Below are 22,375 nucleotides of genomic sequence, written 5' to 3'. Positions count from 1 at the left end.
TGGACCATGTGTGGAGTGCAGCGAGTGTCCAGAAGGACATGAGAAATGGAGGCAGAAGGCAGGCAACACGGTCCCTGACGCCTGCTTCCCCATTCAACAGGATCGTGGCTCGTTTACCTCAATCCTATGTTTCTGCCGTAAATCCATATGCTTTGATCTACTTCATAGCTAAAGGTCTCATGTGCTCTCTTTTTTTCTCAGGATAAAAATGGCGTAATTTGGAGGTGTTCACAGAAAAGTACAGGGGAGTGGGGTCGGGGAGGGGGTAATGCTATACACACATGAAATTCTGGAGGAACTCACCAGGTCAGGTGGAGAGGAATAATCATTTGACATTTCGGGCTGAGACCCGTCATCAGGACTGGAAAGGAAGAGGGAAGATTCCAGAATAAGAAGGTGGATGGGGTTGGGGAAGGACGATAGCTTGAAGGTGATAGGTGAAGCCTGGTGGGTGAGGTGCGGGGGGGGGAATGAAGTAAGAAGCTGGGAGGTGATAGGTGGAAGAGGCAAAGGGTTGAAGAAGAAGGAATCTGTTAGGAGGGGAGAGTGGACCATGGGAGAAAGGGAACATGGGCTCATACTGATGGTGGGAATGCATTGACTTGATAAAGATGTGAAACATAATACCAGGTAAACACAGATCGAGTGGATAGACAAACTTTATTCCCTGGGCGGAAATGGCTAATAATTTTAAGGTGATTGGGGGAAAGTATGGGGGGTGTTAGAGGTATTTTTTTTTAAACACAGAGAGTGGTGAGTGTGTGGACTGTGTTTCCAGGAGAGGTGGTACAGACATACATTAGGGACATTAAAGAGACTCTTGGATGAGTAAATGGATAAAACAAAAATGGAGGGCTATATGGGAGGGAAGGGTTAGATTGATCTTAGAGGAGACTAAAGGGTTGGCACAAGATCACTGTACTGTTGTATGAATATACTCAGTTTGTGAGCCTTCCCAGCCCTCTAGGCCTGAGAAATCCAACGATTTATTATCCCAACGCACTTCTTATCTGCCTCAGTTGACAGGGAACAGGAAAGGCTGGCCAGACTTACAGCAGGGTAGGACTCTCAATTAGTTGGAGACGGTGAAGGAGCAGGGTTGTCCAGCAGCATGCAGATACGGCCAATAACAAGTTCTCCAAACCAGGGAGGGGAAATCGACTGCTGCTCCCTGCGGCATTTGGGTGGTGAGAGGAAGAGAGGGGGGCATTGTGCAGAAAACCCAACTCGTCCAAGGAGTCACCTTGTTGTGGAGCTCCCTGCCGGCAGGGTGGTGGGGGCAGACAAGGGCAGTCTGCGAAAGGTATGAAGATAAAAGACTATGTGTGGGATGTGCTTTGAAACATCGGAACATGCGGTGAAGTATCAGCGACACACACAGAGTGCTGGAGGAACTCAGCAGGCCAGGCAACGTCTACGGGAAAGCGTACAGTCGATGCTTCGGGCCGAAACCCTTCGGCAGGACTGGAGAAAAAGATGAGTTGGAGGGTGAGGGTGGAGGGGAGGGAGAAACACACGGTGATAGGTGAAACCCGGGGGCGGGGAGTGAAGTAAAGAGCTGGGAAGTTGATTAGTGAAAGAGATACACGGCTGGACACGGGAAATCTAATAAGAGGGGACAGAAGGCCATGGAAGAAAGAAAAGAGGGAGGAGCACCAGAGGGAGGTGATGGGCAGGTAAGGAGATAAGATGAGGGAGAGAAATGGGAATGGGGAATAGAGAAGGGGTGGGGGCATTACCATAAGTTTGAGAAATTGATGTTCATGCCATCAGGTTGGAGGCTACCCAGAGGGAATATAAAGTGTTGTTCCTCCAACCTGAGTGTGGCCTCATTGGGAAAATGGCGGGATCCCGCTGGAGGTGACAAATGTTATGCAGAATTATGTGCTGGACGCGGAGGCTGGTGGGATGGTAGGTCAGATTCCCCCTTCTCCAGCCCTGTATCTCTTTCATCAATCAACTTCCCAGCTCTTTACTTCACCCCTCCCCCCTCCTGGTTTCACCTTTCACCTTGTGTTTCTTCCTCCCCTCCCCCTACCTTCTAATTCTGACTCCTCGTCTTTTTCTCCTGTCCTGCCGAAGGGTCTCGGCCTGAAAGGATGACCGCATTCGTGTCCATGGATGCTGCCCAGGCTGGCTGAGTTCCTCCAGCATTTTCTGTGCGTTGCTTGAATTTCCAGCATCTGCAGATCTTCTCTTGTTTGTGAGTGAAATGTGCCGTTTGTGTCAACGGCCAACACAGTCCGAGGAGGAGCTGAGGACAGCCCGCAAGCACCACCACGTTTCTGGCGTTGATGACCAACACAGTCCGAGGAGGAGCTGGGGGCAGCTCGCAATGATCGGACGTGCAACTGTCACCAACAATTCAGCGTCAACATAGCACGCTCACGAGTTACTCCTCTGACTCCTACGCCTTTGGATGGACGCAGGAAACCCATGCGGTCAGGGGGAGAACATAGATAGCGGTGGGTATTGAACCCTGGTCGGTGATCAAGGGGGCTGCAAAGTGTAGCAGTCAGTGCAACGTTATTACAGCTCGGCCGTTGGGGTTCAGAGCTTAATCCCAGACATTCTCCCTGCAGAATGCGTGCATTTTCTCCGGGTCTACCCACAGTCCAAAGACGTACCAGTCGGGAGGGTAACTGGCCATGGTAAACCGTCCTGCAGTTAGGCTCAGTTCAATAACAATGGTTTGGGAGGACTGGAAGATTGCTATTTAAGAAGGCGGCAAGGAAGCAAGAAGGAAATTATAGACCTGTTAGCTTGACATTGGTCGCTGGGAAGTTGTTGGAGTCGATTGTCAAGGATGAGGTTACAGAGTACCTGGAGGCATATGACAAGATAGGCAGAACTCAGCATGGATTCCTTAAAGGAAAATCCCGCCTGACAAACCTATTACAATTTTTTGAGGAAACTACCAGTAGGCGAGACAAGGGAGATGCAGTGGATGTTGTATATTTGGATTTTCAGAAGGCCTTTGACAAGGTGCCACACATGAGGCTACTTAACAAGATAAGAACCCATGCACTTACGGGGAAGTTACATACGTGGATAGAGCGTTGGCTGATTGGCAGGAAACAGAGAGTGGGAATAAAGGGATCCTATTCTGGTTGGCTGCCGGTTACCAGTGGTGTTCCACAGGGATCAGTGTTGGGGCCGTTTCTTTTTACATTGTACATCAACAATTTGGATTATGGAATAGATGGCTTTGTGGCTAAGTTTGCTGACGATACAAAGATAGGTGGAGGGGCCGGTAGTGTTGAGGAAACAGAGAGTCTGCAGAGAGACTTGGATAGATTGGAAGAATGGGCAAAGAAGTGGCAAATGAAATACAGTGTTTGAAAGTGTATGGTTATGCACTTTGGCAGAAGAAGTAAGTGGGCAGACTATTATTTAAATGGGGAGAGAATTCAAAGTTCGGAGATGCAATGGGCCTTGGGAGTCCTCGTACAGGATACCCTTGAGGTTACCCTCCAGGTTGAGTCGGTGGTGAAGAAGGCGAATGCAATGTTGGCATTGATTTCTAGAGGAATAGAGTATAGGAGCAGGGATGTGATGTTGAGGCTCTATAAGGCGCTGGTGAGACCTCACTTGGAGTACTGTGGGCAGTTTTGGTCTCCTTATTTAAGAAAGGACGTGCTGATGTTGGAGAGGGTACAGAGAAGATTCACTAGAATGATTCCGGGAATGAGAGGGTTTACATATGAGGAACGTTTGTCCGCTCTTGGACTGTATTCCTTGGAGTTTCGAAGAATGGGGGGGGGGCCTCATAGAAACATTTGGAATGTTGAAAGGCATGGACAGAGTGGATGTGACAAAGTTGTTTCCCATGATGGGGGAGTCTAGTACGAGAGGGCATGACTTAAGGATTGAATGGCGACCATTCAGAACAGAAATGCGAAGACATTTTTTTTGCCAGATGGTGGTGAATCTGTGGAATTTGTTGCCACGGGCAGCAGCGGAGGCCAAGTCATTGGGTGTATTTAAGGCAGAGATTGATAGGTATCTGAGTAGCCAGGGCATCAAAGGTTATAGTGAGAAGACGGGGGAGTGGGACTGAAAGGGAGAATGGATCAGCTCATGATAAAATGGTGGAGCAGACTCGATGGGCCAAATGGCCTACTTCTGCTCCTTTGTCTTATGGTCTATATATAACTCGCTGGGCTGCTGGATGGTGCGGCTCGTTGGGCTCAAGGGGCCTGTTCTGTGCGGTGTTATAAAGTCGGTCGGTCGCTGGGTGGTGGGTGTCACCGGGACAGAGCGGGAGGGATGGGCTGAGGCTGAGGTTTTGATGTCCTGGTGACCGCCGTGCCGTCCTCTTGTTGCAGGTCGCCGGCTCAACACCTACAAGCTCCCGTACAGCTGGATGGGGACAGGCCACGCCGTTTACAACGGCTCCTTCTACTACCACAAGGCGTACACGCGCAGCATCATCCGCTACGACCTGCGGAAGCGGGCGGCCGCCGGCTGGTGTTTGCTGGATGAGCTGACCACTCCGGCCGGTTGGAAGGGCTACTCCGAGGTGGATTTCACCGTGGATGAGGGCGGCCTTTGGGTCACGTACTTCTCCAACGACTATGGCTACCTCCCGGAGGAGGTCCTGGTCCTCAGCCGCTTGGACCCCATCGACCTGACCACGAGGAAGGAGACCACCTGGAGAACCCACGTCACACGGGCTTCCTACAGGAACTCCTTCCTGATATGTGGTGTCTTGTACGCCATGGACCTGCAGGGGCAGGCGGAAGGCACAATCACCTATGCGTTTGACACCTACACGGGCTTTGAGTCGAACCCAGGGCTAAGGATGCGAAGTGTGCACTCTCTCCTGACTCAGGTGGACTACAACCCAGCAGACAAGCTGCTCTACGCTTGGGACAACGGGCACCAAGCCACCTACACTGTAAGATTCGCCTTCTGATCTGCAGCGTCCTGCTCCTCAGCTCCTCCTCCGAACCGGGCGCCGGGACGACCACCGTTAGAATCTTCCAACACGTAGAACTTCAAACGGCCCAGAGCCAAGACCAGCCGATGGATCCACATCTCCTCGGATCTGTCCCAACTGATGGTCGGTGGTCCATCAGATCCAACAACGTTGAAAAGGCCTTGCACTGGGGTATTTCCACTCTCTCGACCCCAGAAATCCGGGTCCAGGGGTACGAATAGTGTAACAACTGGGGTTTTGCTTGTTTGCAGTGGATGACCATGACTTTGCTGTGCCTTCTGCTGCCCTCTGCTCTCCGCGGAGCTTTGCAGAGCTGCCTTCCCGGCCATTGGGTCTCATCGTTGGCCTGGTTCACCCAGACCCCTGGAGCTGACTTCACATGCGAGGACAGGGATGTCCCTCTCTCACCGGGGCGTGAGACCTCCCGGCTACCCTCACCTGATTCAGCCCTCCTATCGAAGCAGTGTCCCGGGTGTGGCCGCAGTCGCATGCAAACAGCGACTTGGAGCCACAGGTGAGAGGCTGACTGTCCGGTGGGGACCAAGAGCGAGTGAGCTGCCTCAGATTGGTCCGGACAAGCTCATGACACCCCAGTTTTCCATTCCCTCACCCCCGCAGTTGCCTCTGTTCATTGGGAAACTGAGGTTGACAGCCCGACTGTGCTGTGCCTCATATTAGAGGTAAAACCTGACGTCCACTTTCAACGCTGGTCCGACACCCAAGCACTTAGCAGGTCAGGCAGCATGGTGCGCAGTCCTGATGAGAAGTTTCTGTGGGGGAAAATTAACTGTCAATATTTCAGTTCCTCCAGGGTTTTCTGCCTTGCTCCCGTTCCTTTTCCATTCTTTCTCCATTCCCTATTCTGGTTCCCCTCTCAGCCCTTTTCTTCCCTACACCTGCCTATCACTTCTCCCAGGTGCCCCTCATCCTTCCCTTTCTCCCATGGCCACTCTCCTCTCCCATCAGATTCCTCCTTCAGCCCTTTACCTGTCTTGCCCACACTGCACCAACTGCCGCCGCCGGGCTATAAACGTGCAGGAGCGATGTGTGGTTAAGTGCCTTGCTCAAGGACACAACACGCTGCCTCAGCTGAGGCTCGAACTTGCGACCTTCAGATCACTAGACCGATGCCCTAACCACTTGGCCACGCGCCAACACCTGTCACCGTACTTCATCTCCCCTCACCTGGTCTCTATCACCTGCCAGATTGTCTTCCTTCCCCTCATCCCCTCATCTTCTTCCCCCTTCCTTTCCAGTCCTGATGAAGAATCTTGGCCAGAAGCAGCGACTGTTTATTCTCCTCCATAGATGCTGCCTGGCCTGCTGAGTTCCTCCAGCTTTTTGTGTGTGTTGTTCTGGATTTCCAGCCTCTGTGCTTATGGATCAACTGCAGACAAGTGCTTTGGAGAATTGTGGGGGGTTCACCGGGGAGCTGAAGGGGGAAATAACTGCCGAGTGCTATGGGTAAAGAGCCGAGCAATGAGACTGACTACACGGAACCAAGATAGAGTGGTCACCACCTGTCCTACAATGTAGAATCCTATCTCAGGGATGGCTCGAGATACTATTTAATATGTTTATATCCCTCCACCCCCCCAGCAAACATTGTATGAGATCAGCAGTGATATCCAATGGCCAGCAAGGCGGTTCTGCCCATTATGGAGAGCAAATGGCATGACAAGGGTCAAGGCCTTGACTGTTTATTCCTCTCCATAGATGCTGCTTGACCTGCTGAGTTCCACCAGCAATTTGTGTGTGTTACATTCAGTCTTTATCTCAGTTCTGTAGCCAACAAAATCATGTACTCTTTCTGTGCAGGGGAAAGAAAGATTACTTTGTGCTTTTTTGCTGAATTCTTGTTTCTCTTTTAAATGTCGGTGCTACACTGCAGTTTAATCTAGGGGAAGGCCCACGTCTGTCCCACCAGAGTGGCCGGTGATGCTGGGGGCTGCTCTCCTTCGAGAGTGGAAAGTAGAGTTGTTTACAATCACAAGGGGTTTGGACAGAGTCGAAACAGAATTGTATCCGGTGCCGGTGGGACGGGGCCTCTGAATGTGTGGTATAGCCCGGAATAAGGTGAGACCTTCCTTCACGTGTCGGGCACGTGGCCAAGTGGTTAAGGCAGTCGTCTAGTTATCTCAAGGTCGCTAGTTCGAGCCTCAGCTGTGGCAGCGTGTTTGTGCCCTTGAGCAAGGCACCTAACCACACATTGTCTGTGTGAGGAGTGGCACCCCACACAGACTTCCAATCTGCTCCTTGTAAGGCATGAAAATGCCCGACACAGGCCTCTCATGGTCTGAGTTGACATTCCTTTCCTTCACTGAGGGGCAATGTATCTTTAGGATTCTGTACCTCGGAGACATCTGAGTGGCGACATTCAACATTGTCTGAAGAAGGCCCCCTCCAGCCACGCCTTCCAAGCACCCCCCCAAACAAACCCAATTAACCCTAAACTAACCACAGGACAACTTACAAAGGCCAATTAACTTACCTGGTATGGTGGGAAGAAACTGGGGGAAGTTCACGCATTCCACGTGGAAGAGATAGAGGCTCCTTACAGAGGGCGCTGGAATTGAACTCCAAACTCTGGAATGCCCTGAGCAATAATAGTGTCGTGGTGACCCCAGTGACCCGGCCTCATCCTTCCCCTCCTTGTATCTGCCATCGCTGAGAACAAAACTACTGTACTGAATTCTGAAATAAAGGCAGTAGGCATTGGGAAAATGCTTAGAACAGGGAAGGGGAAGAGTTTCTTTAGCCAGTGGGTGGTGAATCTGTGGAATTCATTGCTACAGATGACAGTGGAGACCAAGTCATGAGGTATATTTACAGCAGTTTCAATTAGTCATGGCTATGGGGAGAAGGCAGCAGAATGGGGTTGAGAGGGGCTGAGTACTAGTGTCACACTTAGTACAATGCTTTATGGTGCTGCTAATCACCCATTGGGCTTTTATTGCCCCTGCTGACTGTAAGGACTTCGTACATTCTCCCCACGTCCACGTGGGTCACCTCCCGCATTCCAAAGAGGTACCGGCGGAGTCAGAGAGTTAGGGGCACGCTATGTTGGCAGCAGAAGTGTAGTGACACTCTGGCCATCCTTAACACGCTCTTGCATTGTGTTGGGCACGGATGCAAACGATATATTTCACTCAAACACGAGGAAATCTGCAGGTGCTGGAATTTCAAGCAACACACACATCAAAGTTGCTGGTGAACGCAGCAGGCCAGGCAGCATCTCTAGGAAGAGGTACAGTCGATGTTTCGGGCCGTGACCCTTCGTCAGGATTAACTGAAAGAAGAGTTAGTAAGAGATTTGAGAGGGGGACGGGGAGGGGGAGATCCAAAAATGATAGGAGAAGACAGGAGGGGGAGGGATGGAACCAAGAGCTGGAAAGGTGATTGGTAAAGGGGATATGAGAGGATCATGGGACAGGAGGCCCAGGGGGAAAGACAAAGGGTGGGGGAACAGAGGATGGGCAAGGGGTATAGTCAGAGGGACAGAGGAAGAAAAAGGAGAAGAGAAAAAGAACGTGTGTAGCCTCCAACCTGATGGCATGAACATTGACTTCTCAAACTTCCGCTAATGTCCCATCTCCCCCGTCCTGTTCCCCATCCGTTATTTATTTATATACACACATTCTTTTTCTGCCTTTGTCCCTCTCACTATACCCTTTGTCCATCCTCTGGTTTACCCCCTCCCCCTTTTCTTTCTCCCTGGGCCTCCTGTCCCATGATCCTCTCATATCCCCTTTGCCAATCACCCGTCCAGCTCTCGGCTCCATCCCTCCCCCTCCTGTCTTCTCCCATCATTTTGGATCTCCCCCTCCCCCTCCCACTTTCAAATCTCTTACTAGCTCTTCCTTCAGTTAGTCCTGACGAAGGGTCTCGGCCTGAAACGTCGACTGTACTTCTTCCTAGAGATGCTGCCCGGCCTGCTGTGTTCACCAGCAACTTTGATGTGTGTTGCTTGATATATTTCACTGCCGGTTTTAATGTTTCGATATATGTGGCTGGCACATGTTAGCGTGACGCGATTACATTGCCAGCGACGCAGGTTCAATTTTCACCGCTGTCAGTAAGGAGTTTATACATTCTCTGCTGAGGTTTCCTCCGGGTGCTCTGGTTTCCTCCCATATTCCAAAGGACGTACAGGTTGGTAAGTTCTGGGCATGCTCTTTCGCGTGGTGACATTTCTGTGCTGCCCCAGCTCAGTCTGGTCGTTGACACAAACAACACATTTCCCTGTATATTTCAATGTACATGACCAACAAAGCTCATCTTTAAATCAGCCACATTCGAATGGTGGAGCATCAGTGATGGGCTGAATGAGTGAGCTTGGGCAACATTTTGCAGAAAGGAACAGATTTAAGACTTTCAGGTGCAGGACATTTCTCTGCACAGATTTCACCCAGTGTTGAACCTAAACCACGCTGGTTTTGAAGCTAACGCATCCAAAGTGCTGGGGGAACTCAGCAGGTCAGGCAGTATGTACGGAAATGAAAAAACAGTCAATGTTTCAGATCAAGACCCTTCTTCAGGACTGGAAAGGGAGGGGGAAAGTGCTAGAATAAGAACATGGAGGAGAGGTAAGAGTACAAGCTGGAAGCCAGCTGGGAGGATGGAGTAAGAATGGGGGAAGAGGTAAAGGGCGGAAGAAGGAATCTGATAGGAGAGGAGAGTGGACCTTGGGAGAAAGGGAAGGTGGAGGGAACCAGGGAGAGGTGATAGGTAGGTGAGAAGATGCAAGGAGGGTAGAATCGAACAGAGAAGGGAGAGGGGATAAATTATTGAAAGCTGGAGAAATTGATGCCACCCAGCTGGAGGCTACTCAGATGGAATATGTGCATCTCCTCCAGAGTGACTTCCTCTCAGCAGTAGGGAAGGCCACAGACTGACATGTCGGAATGGGGAAGTTAGAATGTCTATTCTAATTGGTATCTCTTCACTGGCCTTTGCACCTCTCCAGAGCCAGCAAGTTCAAAGTGCAGGAATAATATCGGTTTCTATCGAACATAGTACAGCGCAGTACGGCACTTTGGCACACGATGTTTTAACCTCCTCCAAGATCAGTTTAAACCTTTCCTCCCTATAGCCCTTCAATTCCCTTCTGCCGCACCACATTGAGCCAATTCCACGTCCTGCCCTACAAACGATGGTAAAGGTGCAGAGGAGATCCATCAGGTGTTGCAGGGATGAGTGACGGACAGAATTGTTTAACATCAGTGCTTAAAACCACAGAGGAAGAGAGAAGGTCATTCATAACAGCAGAGGGAGTGGTGTCAATGTGAAAGTGTCACAGTCAACAAAATGGTGACTGAGAGGAAAGTAGAATAAACTCTGACGGGAAAACAATGACTAGAGGGAGCTAAGATAAGAGGAAGTGAACAATTAAAGATTTTTTCATGGGTGATACGTGTGGTTTAGTGTTGACAGCGGACACAGTCCAAGGATGTGCTGGGGGCGGCCCACAAATGTTACCACCTTTCCAGTGTTAACATAGCACGCTCATACCTCACTAACCCCAACCTTGACCTGTAGAATGTGGGAGGAAACCAGAGCACCTGGAGAAAACCCACATGGTCACAGGGAGAACGTATAAACTCCTCGCAGTCAGTAGCAGGAATCAAACCCTGACTGATGATTGTCGGCACTGTAATGCAGTTGCATTAACTACTGTGTGGACAACCCACCCCTTCGTTGTGCAGACACTGTGGGCCAGGTGGTGTTCTATCATCCTGTCCTGATTTAGCAGCCGACGTACTGGAGTGTAAACACAGCCGGACATCTACCCCGTGCAGTTTGTACACAGTGATTGAAACCATGGGTGTGTGTTCATAACACCTCTCCTAAAAGAGAAGGAATATTGTGGGAGAATCTGGCAGGAGGCCCGGTGCGCCGGCAGGAATGAGAGGCTTCAGAAGCGCACAGGTCACGGATCACACGTAGTGTCAGATAGCATAACAGCGACCCAGGTTCAATTCCGACGCTGTCTGGAAGGAGCATGTACATTCCTCCTGTGACATTCAAAAGTCATACAGGTGGTAATGGGTGGCAATGGACCAGAAGGGCCTGTTACCCCAGCTGTCGAAGCTGGGGTTTAGCCCTATAAAGCACAAAATCTGAGTGAACTAAATTTAAACAAGGGATCACGTTGCACAGGGGCAGCAAGGAAGTCTTATAATCGTCATTGCAATGCAGGAGAGCTCTCATCAACCCTTTTCATATGCCGAGCCAGGAGGGTTAGCACACTAAGCAGTGGGGTACAATGGCTTGGAACTTTATTCCCTGGAGCACGGGAGAATTGATGGGGGTATTGACAGAGTAAATGCAAGCAGGCGTTTTCCACTGAGTAGGTTATGGGTTAAGCATGAAATCTTTAAGGGGAACTGCTTGACTCATCGGCTAGTGCGAATGTGGAACAAGCAGCTGCTGTGGGGTGGTGATTGCAACATTTAAGAGAAGTTGCGAGGGTGGAGGGCTAGGGTCCGGGTGCAGAACAACAGCTCAGCGAGGGGCAGAAGGGCGTTTCTCTACTTTTATGCTCTGTGCCCCCTGCCCCTGTACACATGTAGAGCACTCTGTAATGGGAAAGCTTCTCCCCACATCGCCTGAGAACCAGTGAACCACTCCCGACACTCCGCTCTTCTCCCCCTGAGACGACGGGGAAATCCCACCCTCTCCCCACACCGGTACACGCAGTCTCACCGGGTGACACTGTGTTCTCCACCAACCAGGCACAACGAGGATCGAGAAGCCAGACAGATCTGTCCAACACTTTTATTACAAACAATACAATAAACACAATTAATGCAGATTTAAAAAAAACAAATCCCAACATAACAGATCGTTGCATAGAGTCAGTCAGGAACAGCTGGTCATGGCTACCTCTCCCTCACCGACACACTTACCCCCAATGCAACCGCATCCACCACCCTTCTCCTTTGTAAAGTTCAGTCGCAACCGACCCCGCTGGTATGAAGAGCACCGACCACCTTACTGCTGTCGCAGGGGAACTCGTCACACTTCAGCAACAAACATCAGGACCGCCCTCTGTTCGGGGTCGGCCTGAGTAAGGAACAGGACTCACAGTCTCATTCTTTGGACTCCCCTCATTTCAGCTGGCCAGATCTACACTTCTATGCCCACTGTGTAAACAGCAATGAATCAGCGACTGAGACTGGGGGAACACACGCTAAATGCCGGAGGAACTCAGCAGGCCAAGTAGCATCTGTGGAGTCCTGATACAAGGTCACACGTCGACTGCGTATTCCTCCAGCATTTTGCATGTGTCAGTCTGGATTTCCAGCATCTGTAGAATCTGTGTTTATGACTGGACTGGGTATTTACTCTCCTCTCACTCCATGTGTGGATGGCCGGCAGTCAGTGGCACTCGCAAGCTCTCCATCCGCGCTGGGCTGAGGGCTGAGCGTCGAACTAGCAATGGGCAAATGCTAAACAGAACGGCAAGGTTCCCACCTGATGCGCCGCAAGGTGTGGAAGAAACATTCATTCATTCCAGGCCTGTCATCCCTTCCAATGGGGAAGGACTCAGGTGACAAAGATGATCGAAGGAGTTAACTGGTGGAGTGGGAAAAGAAGGAAACACAATCTTTCACAGGGGATGTCAAGCTAAGACTACAAGACTAAGATATAGGAGCAGAAATAGGCCATTCAGTCCATCGAGCCTGCTCTGCTATTTCACCGTGGCTGATTTATTATTCCTCTCAACCCCATTCTTTGGCCTTCTCCCTGTAACCTTTGAGGCCCTGACTAATCAAGAAGCTATCAAGCTCTGCTTTCAAAAGGTCCAATAAGTACTCCCCAACACGCGGATTGTGGAGGGTAGGGGACAAGGAAAACTACAACTTTCCCAGGGCAGAAATGGCTAATATGCCCGGGGGGGGGGTATGATTTTCAGGTGACTGGAGGAAAGTACTGGGCGGGGAGGGGATGTCAGGGGTGCGTTCTTTACATGGAACAGCCTGCTGGGGTGGTGGTACAGATACATTCGGGACATTTCAGAGATTCTTAGAAAGGCACATGGATGATAGAGAAATGGAGGGCCATGCCAGGGGGAAAAAGAACAGCAGAATATTGCGGGCTGAAGGGCCTGTAATGTTCTATGTTTTAAGTGCATTGATAGCATTTCTTCAAAGTTAGCTCAAGGGCTACAGTTGAGTCATTTACTCTGCTCTTTCATTCAGCAACAGACATGTCAGGAACAAGCCTGGATTAGACTCATGTCAGAGAAAGGGTGGATGTGATTGTGGAGATCTGTGGTCATTCCTACTCGAACATCCAGTCATCAGAGAGAGCCCCGACATTGCTCAGCAGAGTTTGGTTAGACTTTCACAGGGTGGGTCATTCCCCGGGATCAATAAAGTATGACTACTACTACTACAAACAGTCCGAAAGGCACCGTGATGGACTTTGATCCACCTCCCTCGGTTGTTACACTGAGGGGCCTCTGTTTTCTTCTCACCGAGCTACCTACTGAAGACAGGGAGAAGGATCACCACACCATGACACGGCCCTGGGACCTGGAAAACCCAAGGGGCAGGCAGTGGTCATTTGGCCCCCCGAGCCTGCTCTGCCATGTAAATACTGAACGGCCTTTTGGTACATTGGCCTTTATTAATCAAAGTATTGAGTATAAGAGCTGGAATGTTATGATAAGGTTATATAAGGCATTGGTGAGGCCGAATCTGGAGTATTGTGTTCAGTTTTGGTCACCAAATTACAGGAAAGATATAAATAAGGTTGAAAGAGTGCAGAGAAAGTTTACAAGGATGTTGCCGGGACTTGAGAAACTCAGTTACAGAATAATTAGGACTCTATTCCCTGGAGCGTAGAAGAATGAGGGGAGATTTGATAGAGGTATATAAAATTATGATGGGTATAGATAGAGTGAATGCAAGCAGGCTTTTTCCACTGAGGCAAGGGGAGAAAAAAACCAGAGGACTTGGGTTAAGGGTGAGGGGGGAATAGTTTAAAAGGAACATTAGTGGGGGCTTCTTCACACAGAGAGTGGTGGGAGTATGGAATGAGCTGCCAGACAAGGTGGTAAATGCAGGTTCTTTTTTAACATTTAAGAATAAATTGGACAGATACATAGATGGGAGGTGTATGGAGGGATATGGTCCATGTGCAGGTCAGTGGGACTAGGCAGAAAATGGTTCGGCACAGCCAAGAGCCAAAAGGCCTGTTTCTGTGCTGTAGTTTCTATGGTTTCTATGGCCTCGATAGAGTGGATGTGGAGCACAGGGCACAGCCTCAGAACAGAGGGGTGTCCATTTAGAACAGAGATGAGGAGGAATTTCTTTTGCCATAGGGTTGTGGAATTCATTGCTGTAGACAGCTGTGGAGGCCAAGTTGCTGGGTATATTTAAAGCAGAGGTGGATAGGTTCGTAGTCAGGTACTGGGAGAAGGCGGGAGAATGGAGTTGACAGAGATAATATATCAGCCATGATGGAGTGGTAGAGCAGACTCAATGGGCTGAATGGCCTAATTTGTTCCTACGTCTTGTGGTATTAGTAATGAGGTTACAACTGATGCTGTGCCTCCACTTCCTGCTAGATACCCCAATCTTTCAACTCTGAGTTCAGCTACCTATTAACATCAGTGTTAGACGTTGCCTCTCTGGGGTAGAGAGAATGCTAAAGATTTATTGCCTGAGTTAAGAAGGGCCTCTCCTCAGTAGTACCCCTTATTTGGAGTGTCCCAATCCTCTATTTCGCTCATTCAAAGGAGAACAGGCCCCAACATCTCCAGTCACCCAGGTAGGACAAGCGTTGGACTTTCTGTAGATTAAACTCCAAATAGCACTGAATACTTAAAAGAAAAACAAGATTGTCTTGGTTACAGAAATTAGATAAAGACACAAAATGTTGGAGGAACTCGGCAGGTCAGGCAGCATCTATGGAGAGGAATAAACGGTCGATGTTTCGGGCTCAGACCCTCCGTTCATCAGGACTGGAAAGGAAGGTGGCAGAAGCCAGTCCGATCCAATCCTGATGACGGATCTCGGCATGAAACGTCGACTGTTTACTCATCTCCATAGAGTTCCTCCAGCTCCTTGTTACTCCAGATGTAACGTAGCTGGATGAGTGAATGGGCTCAGGTGGTAAATGACTTCTGTCTGCTGCCAGCCAAGAGGAATCTAAGAGGGAGGGGTGTGGTGGGGAGGAGGTGGCTGTGGTCTGTGGGAAGGGGGGGGGTAAGAAAGGTTATGCGCAGTACAGATGGTGAGGGCAGGGGAGATTCCTACTGAGGACAAGATGGTAACCCACATGGACCCAGCAGCCACTCTGGCTCCAACCAATTTCTTGTCCTGTTGGTCTTTTCTATGACTACAAAACACTACTGAACAGTAACATCGTTCCATTTGGTTGTATATATCGTCCGTAGAGTCAGATGACGATAAACCTGAACTTGAAGTGGAAGGGCTAAACGTGGGCAGAGGGACTTGGCACATCTCTAGGTCAGACTGTCCTTCAACTCTGCAAAACCAAGCCTGAACACTGCACAAAGACACATGGTTAAATAATAAATTACACAATTTTAAAAAATCACAAATTTCAGCATATATACAGAGAGACAGCAAGGCTGATTAACAAGTTGGCGTTTTTGTTACACATTCACCCTGCTCACTGACAACTCGAGTGAAATTGCAACTTGGCAGCGATTCTACACTTTGGAAGGACACAGCTGCTCGTCTTTCTCCCTTCTTTGTCTTTTAGAGCTGGGCTGTGCCAGCAATTTTGACAATAGCCCTATGGAACAGGTCCAATTTTCAGCCTAGTGACCTTATTGTAGAGAAGGCTTTGCCCCAAACTTAGCACTGCAGTCAGGAACTCTTGATTCGAAATTAAAAGACAAAAACATAATATTAAAATACAACATGAGCTGTACAAAAGATAATGCACGCACGCACACACACACCCCCCAATGAGCAGGTCTACATGATAAAAGTCGAGCATGTCGACAGTGAAACCTCTATCCTCTGCTCCATAGTCACAAAACTGCAAACACACTTCAATAGGTTTTTATGAACAACTCCTCTAAAGTGAGTAAGTATTTCAAGACAATTAAACTGGGACCAATATGAACTTGTTGACTGTGCCTGGACAGGATATATTTAATGAAATTGAATACAGTGGATTCCAGTTAATTGGGCCATTTGTTAATCAGGGCAGCCAATTATTTGGGACAACTCTTAAAGAACAAAAACTAATCAAGAAAATAGCCCGCTTTTCCCCACGTTTATTTGACCATAAGACATAGGAGCAGAATTAGGCCATTCAGCCCATCGAGTCTGCTCTGCCATTTCATCACCGCTAAACCATTTCTCTCTCAACCCCAATCTCTTGCCTTCTCTCCATAACCTTTCACGCTCTGACAAATTATTTGGGACACCAGGCCACTAAACGGGGGCAGGAGACTGTCACTGAACAGTCTTGCTCACTGTGGTTTCAAGCTTTCAGGCTTGGAGATGCCAGAAAAGTCATGGCATGAAAATGAAACAATTTCACTACTTCAACAAGTTAGGAACTATGAAGAATTTGAAGGCATCAACAATGAAAATGAAGATTTGGAGGATGCATTGATCGAAAGCATTATATGAAGGCAGCCCATTATCTGAACCAGGTGTCTGTGCTGATTTTGTACATTTACACTTAATAAAAAGAACACGGCTGTGTACACTGGATGAATTCCTCTGTCGATAACTATTAGGAACTAATACAGTTTTTTTTAAGTACTGTAGTGCTATTGATAGTGTTCTGATTTGTTCTGTATTTCATTTAAATACACAATTTGTTACTCAGATAAACTGTAGTTCGTCTTTTTAACTATTTCCATGAAACATCAGTTAATAGGGGCAGCTGCTTAATGGGACAAAATGTACTTGGTCCTGATGTGTCCCAATGAATTGGAATCCACTGTAATTTGACCAGACTTCCTGCTGTGCAGATCAGCTCAGTAAACCTGTCCAGTTCTCCTGTGCCGGATCAGCTGGGCCCGTGTCATAACTTGGAATCTTTGCAAGTGTAGAAGTGACGATTCCAGCCGTCACCTTCGCAGTACTTTGGAATTCTACAAAGCGTGTGGGTGCTGGGACTGCACTGGTATTTCTGTTCCACTCTGTAACCCTGTGAACCGAAACCCAACCCTGTGAATACAACGTACGCTCCAGATGACCACACCAACGTGGTCACAACCGCTGTACAGTGCACAGAACTGAATACATGTGATGGGGCAGGATGACAACTTTCCCCAGCTGTCAATTCCCTCACGTCCAATAAAACAGTGCTGGGCTTTCTCTCCCTGAAATTGCTTCTCTCCAAGCAGAACTTCTTCACAGTCAAATGCCGATGGAATTAGCTGAAATTAGTGCAAAGTCGATGGAATGTTTGTCGTCCTGCCCCACCCCACCTCAACCCCCCCCCCCCCAGGGTTCATACAAGGACCAGCCTTCCGGGTGGCAAGGCGGCACTGCTGGCCACAGTTCAGAAGCGTGAGGCCCCAACACCAGAAGGTGCTGGGAGGCCTTTCCCTTTGTAGCCTCCAAACACAATCCTATCCACCCAGCACCCACTATTGCCCGTAAAAGGCGGCGGAAAGCAGAGTTGCCGGGGGCTGTAAGGGAAGAAGGTGCGGAGAAAACAACGAAGAGAAAACCTCAGGCCCCCACCCCCACCACCCCGAATAAGTTTGTTTCAAGGAGAGTCAGAGGCTTCCACCGCTACACTTCGCCTTCTGTGGAAAGGAAGAGGGGGTCCTTGCTGCTGGGCGCGGTGACCGTCTGCGGACGCGGCTGAAGCCCGCCTGGGTTGGGTGGCCTGCCGGCTCCGCTGTGGGAGTGGAAGGAGCTGGTCCTGTTGTCCTGGGGCTGGCGGAGGGAGGGCGGCACAGAGGAGCTCTTAATCTGGATGATCTTGGTGTCCATCACCTCACAGTCGATCTGCATCATCACCTCGTAACCCTGCGTCGTGTTGTACAGGCTCTCTGGAGGGGGGGGGGCACACGTACCATACCATCAGACACTGAATGCACACTTTCAAAACGCAGGTACATCATCAAAGAACATAGAACTTCGCCCAGCACAGGCCCTTCAGCCCACAATGCTGTGCCAACCTTTTAACCAACTCTGAGATCAATTTAACCCTTCCCTCCCACATAACCCTCCATTTTTCTGTCATCCACGTGTTTATCTTGGAGTCTCTTAAATGCCCTTAATGTATCTGCCTCTACTACCAACCTTAGCAGCTCGTTTCATGCACTCACCACTCTCTGTGTAAAAAAGAAACCCCTGACAGCCCCCCTATAATTTCCTCCAATCACTTTAAAATTATGCCCTCTTATATTAGCCATTTCAGCTCTGGGGAAAAAGTCTTCTGACTGTTCATTCCATCTGTATCTCTTATCATCTTGGGCACCCGATCAAGTCACCTCTCATCCTCCTTCTCTCCAAAGAGAAAAGCCCCAGTTTGTTCAACCTACCCTCACAAGTCATGCTCTCTCGTCCAGACTGCTGCCCGACCTCCTCTAGCAGATTGTTTCTTGCTGCAGATTCCAGTACCTGCCGTCTCTTCTGTCTCCTTATCTTGTAAGTGCACTGTGTAGCACAACTACAGAGCATGGGCACAGGACAGCAGGGACCCCCACCACCCAGAACACGCTTCCCCTCGCTGGCACCATCAGGCAGAAGATACAGGAGCCTCAGGACTCACACCACCAGGTTCAGAAACACTTATCAGACTCTTCAACCAGAGAGGACAACTTCACTCACCCCAACAATGAACGGTTTCCTCACCAACCGACACACTTTCAAGTACTCTTTATTTCACGTTCTTGCTATTTGTTGCTTATTTATTTACTTACAACAATTTTTTCCCCTTTTCGTATTGCACAGATTAGTCAGAGGGTGGTGAATCTATGGAATTTGTTGCCACGGGCAGCAGTGGAGGCCAAGTCATTGGGTGTATTTAAGGCAGAGATTGATAGGTATCTGAGTAGCCAGGGCATCAAAGGTTATGGTGAGAAGGCGGGGGAGTGGGACTAAATAGGAGAATGGATCAGCTCATGATAAAATGGCGGAGCAGACTCGATGAGCCGAATGGCCTACTTCTGCTCCTTTGTCTTATGGTCTACATAAGAACTGGAATTCCATTGCAAAAAAGGGTGGGAGAGTGGAAAGCTGATTAGATGAGGACTAATCAGTCAGGAGGAGCAGAATACAGTGGTATAAGCACCACCTGGCTAGATACGGCCCAGGCATCATCCCTGAAGAAGATGGCAGAGTTTGTAATTGAAACTTCAGTTAGAATCGATACCTGTACCCGGCGTGAAGAGTTTATTCTTCAAATGTACCAGGAAAGTAAGAGATCCTTTTCGGTAGAACCTCCTTTAGCAGCAATAACCTCCACCAAACGTTTCCTGTAGCTGCTGATCAGACTTGTGTGATGGTGAGGAGGAACTTTAGACCAATCCTCCACTGTTTCAGTTCATCAATATTTCTGGAACACCTTGCATGAACAGCCCACTTCAGCTCATTCCACAGCATCTCAGGGTTAAGGTCTGAAGTCTGACTTGGCCATTCCAAATCGTAAGTTTTCTTCATTTTAAACTATTCCTTTGGTGATTTGCTCTTGTGTTTTGGACCATTGTCTTCTTACATCATCCAACTTCTATTAAGCTTCAGGTGACGGACCAATACCCTGATATTGTTCTGTAAAATGTCTTGATACAATATTGAATTCATTGTTCTCTCAATATTTGCAAGCTGTCCGGGCCCTGAGACGACAAAGCAGCCCCAAACCATGATGCTTCTTCCACCAAGCTTCACTGTTGGGATGAGGTTTTAGTGCTGGTGTGCAGTGCCTTTTTCTTCCAAAATAGAGGTGGCATTTCTGCCAAAAACTTCAACTTTTGTCTCATCTGTCCACAGACCATTGTCCTAGAAGTGTTATGGAACATCCAGGTAATCTTTTGCGAACTTCAGATGAGCAGCAATGTTTTGATTGGAGAGTAGTGATTTCCTCTGTGGTGTCCTTCCATGAAAAACCATTCTTGTTCAGTGTTTTTCTTATAGTGGACACATGAAAAGAGACCTTAGCAAGTTCTAGAGATTTCTGCAGGTCTATTACTGTTATCCTTGGGTTCTTTATCACCTCCTTCAGCATGGCACATTGTGCTTTTGGTGCAATCTTTGCAGGATATTCCTAGGGAGAGTAGCAACAGTACTGGGTTCCCTCCATTTGTAGATAATTTCTTTTACTGTAGTCAGGTCTTCAGAATTGCTTTTCTAGCCTTTTGCAGCTTCATGCATCACTACGATTCTTCTTCCAGGGCCCTCTGAAAGCCATTTTCGTCGGGGCACGGTGTACATAATCAAATACTTTTTGAAAAAAGCTCTGTCAGTAACCGACTTAGTGGGTCTTTTTTTTTATATATTTAGATCAGGGCACCTCTACAACCCACACCTCCAATCTCATCTCACTGATTGGAACACCTGATTCCAAATAGCTTTTGTAGAAAGCATTACCCCAGAGGCTCACATACGTTTTGAACCTAGGCTGTGATTGTTTAAATGGTGCACTCAGTATTGATGAGTAGTAGTACAACTGTCTGCGTGTTATTAGTTTAAGCAGATTGTGTTTGTCTATTATTGTGACTGAGATGAAGATCAGACCACATTTTATGAGTAATGCAGAAAATCAGGTAACTGCAAAGGGTTCACAAACTTTTTCTTGCAACTGTATATACTTACTGTAATTCACTGTTTTTCACCTCTATTCCTGCCGCAACAAAATTAATAAATTTCATGTCATATGCCAGTGATATTAAACCTGATTCTGATCAATCTAACTCTTCCCTCCTATATCGTCCTCCATTTTTCTTTCTGAGAAATATCTTAAATATTTCTAATTATCTCTTAAATATCCGTAAGGCACCTGCCTCTCACATCACCCTCAGCAGTGCGTTCCACACACCCAGCACTCTCTGTATAGAAAAACGACCTCTGACATCCCCCTGCACGTTCCTCCAATCACTGTAAAATTATGATCATCGTATTTGTGATTTCCTGGGGAAAACATCTCCGCTTGTTCACTCGATGTATGCCTCATCATCTTGTACACCTCTATCAAGTCACCTCCGATCCTCCCTCATTCCAAAGAGAAAAGCCTTGGATTCCTTAACCTATCATAAGATAAGCTCTTGGATCCTGGTAAAGCTCCTCTGCACCCTCTCTAAAGCGTCCACATCCTTCCTATAAGTCATAGTCATACTTTATTGAGGTGATCAGAACTGAACACAATACTCCTCTAACCAGCCCTTCATAGAAATTAAGTTATGCCCCTCGAGTCAGCCATATTCACCACATATTAGCCACAGATAAGCTGATATTCAGCCCCGCTTTAAAATGATGCACAAGGTGGGGTGTCCAGAGCAGGGCAAAATGCATACCATTGACTGGCATAGCTGGCATGACCAGGGACATCTTTGGCCGGTTGGTCTTGTTGTGACTGATGGCAGGCAACAGCAGATGGTCCTGCAGAGAGGAGAGTACAAAATGAGGATGTAAGAGACCGCCTGATCACACCAACAACACACGAAGAAACTGAACATGCTGGGTAGGTTGTGACAAGTGTTGTGGACCACTAAAACTGGGTTAGATGGAATCTGTAACTGGGAAATATAGAGATCTTTATTCTCACATCAAACCTCCAGTAGAGAGAGAGAGTATCCAGGAGAATTCAACAGAACCCCTCTCTCCGACATGATGTTTTATGCTTCTTCAACACTAAGATAATGATAATTCAGTAACCATAATTCAAACTCCTGTCCTATAATCATGATGCTTTACGCCCAGGTGAGTTATGCACTCTTTGAAAGGGAGAATCAAACTACATCTGTGTGAATCCCTGGTGACTCTGTGATCTCTGTCTCAGAGGCCGACGTCAGAGGGTGAACTCTCATGATGACGTACCTTGAAAACCTGTGCCAACCAAACGGCAGGTGTGCTAAAGGACATTTTCAATCTCTCTCTGCTGCAGTCAGAGGTTCCCAGCTGTTTCGAAAGGGCGATAATCATAGCAGCGCCCACGAAGAGCAGGATGAACAGGCTCAATGTCCCACTGCAAATTGTCTATCGCCACAAAGTCTACAGTAAATACAATCTCATCGGCTCTCCACCTTATCCTTGGATTACCCGGACAATAGCAATACCTATATCAGGCTCAGTGTTCAACCCAATCATACCCTCAATTCTAATCAACAAGCTCCAAAACCTGGGTCTCTGTCCCTTCCCCTGTAAGACTTCCTCACCAGAAGACCACGGTCTGTGCAGGTTGGAAATAACATTTGCTCCTAACTGACAGTCAACACTGGTGTATCTCAAGGATAGTGCTTGGCTCACTTCTCTGCTCTCT

The 22,375-nt window shown here is 48.4% G+C and overlaps 2 protein-coding genes across 4 annotated transcripts in view; one reads left to right on the top strand and one right to left on the bottom strand.

The window, feature by feature from the left end:
* Positions 1 to 8,105, top strand: part of LOC134346516 (olfactomedin-like protein 2A) — a 43,695-nt gene extending 35,590 nt beyond the window's left edge. For all 3 annotated transcript variants that reach the window (XM_063047914.1, XM_063047915.1, XM_063047916.1), the window contains one exon: positions 4,329 to 8,105. In XM_063047914.1, coding sequence (XP_062903984.1) covers positions 4,329 to 4,918 — 590 coding nt within the window. In that variant the 3' untranslated portion in view covers positions 4,919 to 8,105. The remainder of the gene's footprint in view (positions 1 to 4,328) is intronic.
* Positions 8,106 to 12,801: 4,696 nt separating this feature from the next.
* Positions 12,802 to 22,375, bottom strand: part of atf6b (activating transcription factor 6 beta) — a 156,080-nt gene continuing 146,506 nt past the window's right edge. Inside the window, exons 15-16 of the mRNA XM_063047913.1 lie at positions 21,411 to 21,495; positions 12,802 to 17,948 (exon numbers count right to left, since the gene is read on the bottom strand). Coding sequence (XP_062903983.1) covers positions 17,686 to 17,948; positions 21,411 to 21,495 — 348 coding nt within the window. The 3' untranslated portion in view covers positions 12,802 to 17,685. The remainder of the gene's footprint in view (positions 17,949 to 21,410; positions 21,496 to 22,375) is intronic.

The sequence above is a fragment of the Mobula hypostoma genome, chromosome 5 (genome assembly GCF_963921235.1).
Source record: "Mobula hypostoma chromosome 5, sMobHyp1.1, whole genome shotgun sequence".
NCBI classification, from domain to species: Eukaryota; Metazoa; Chordata; class Chondrichthyes; order Myliobatiformes; family Myliobatidae; genus Mobula; species Mobula hypostoma.
This window is presented reverse-complemented; position numbering and strand designations above follow the sequence as displayed.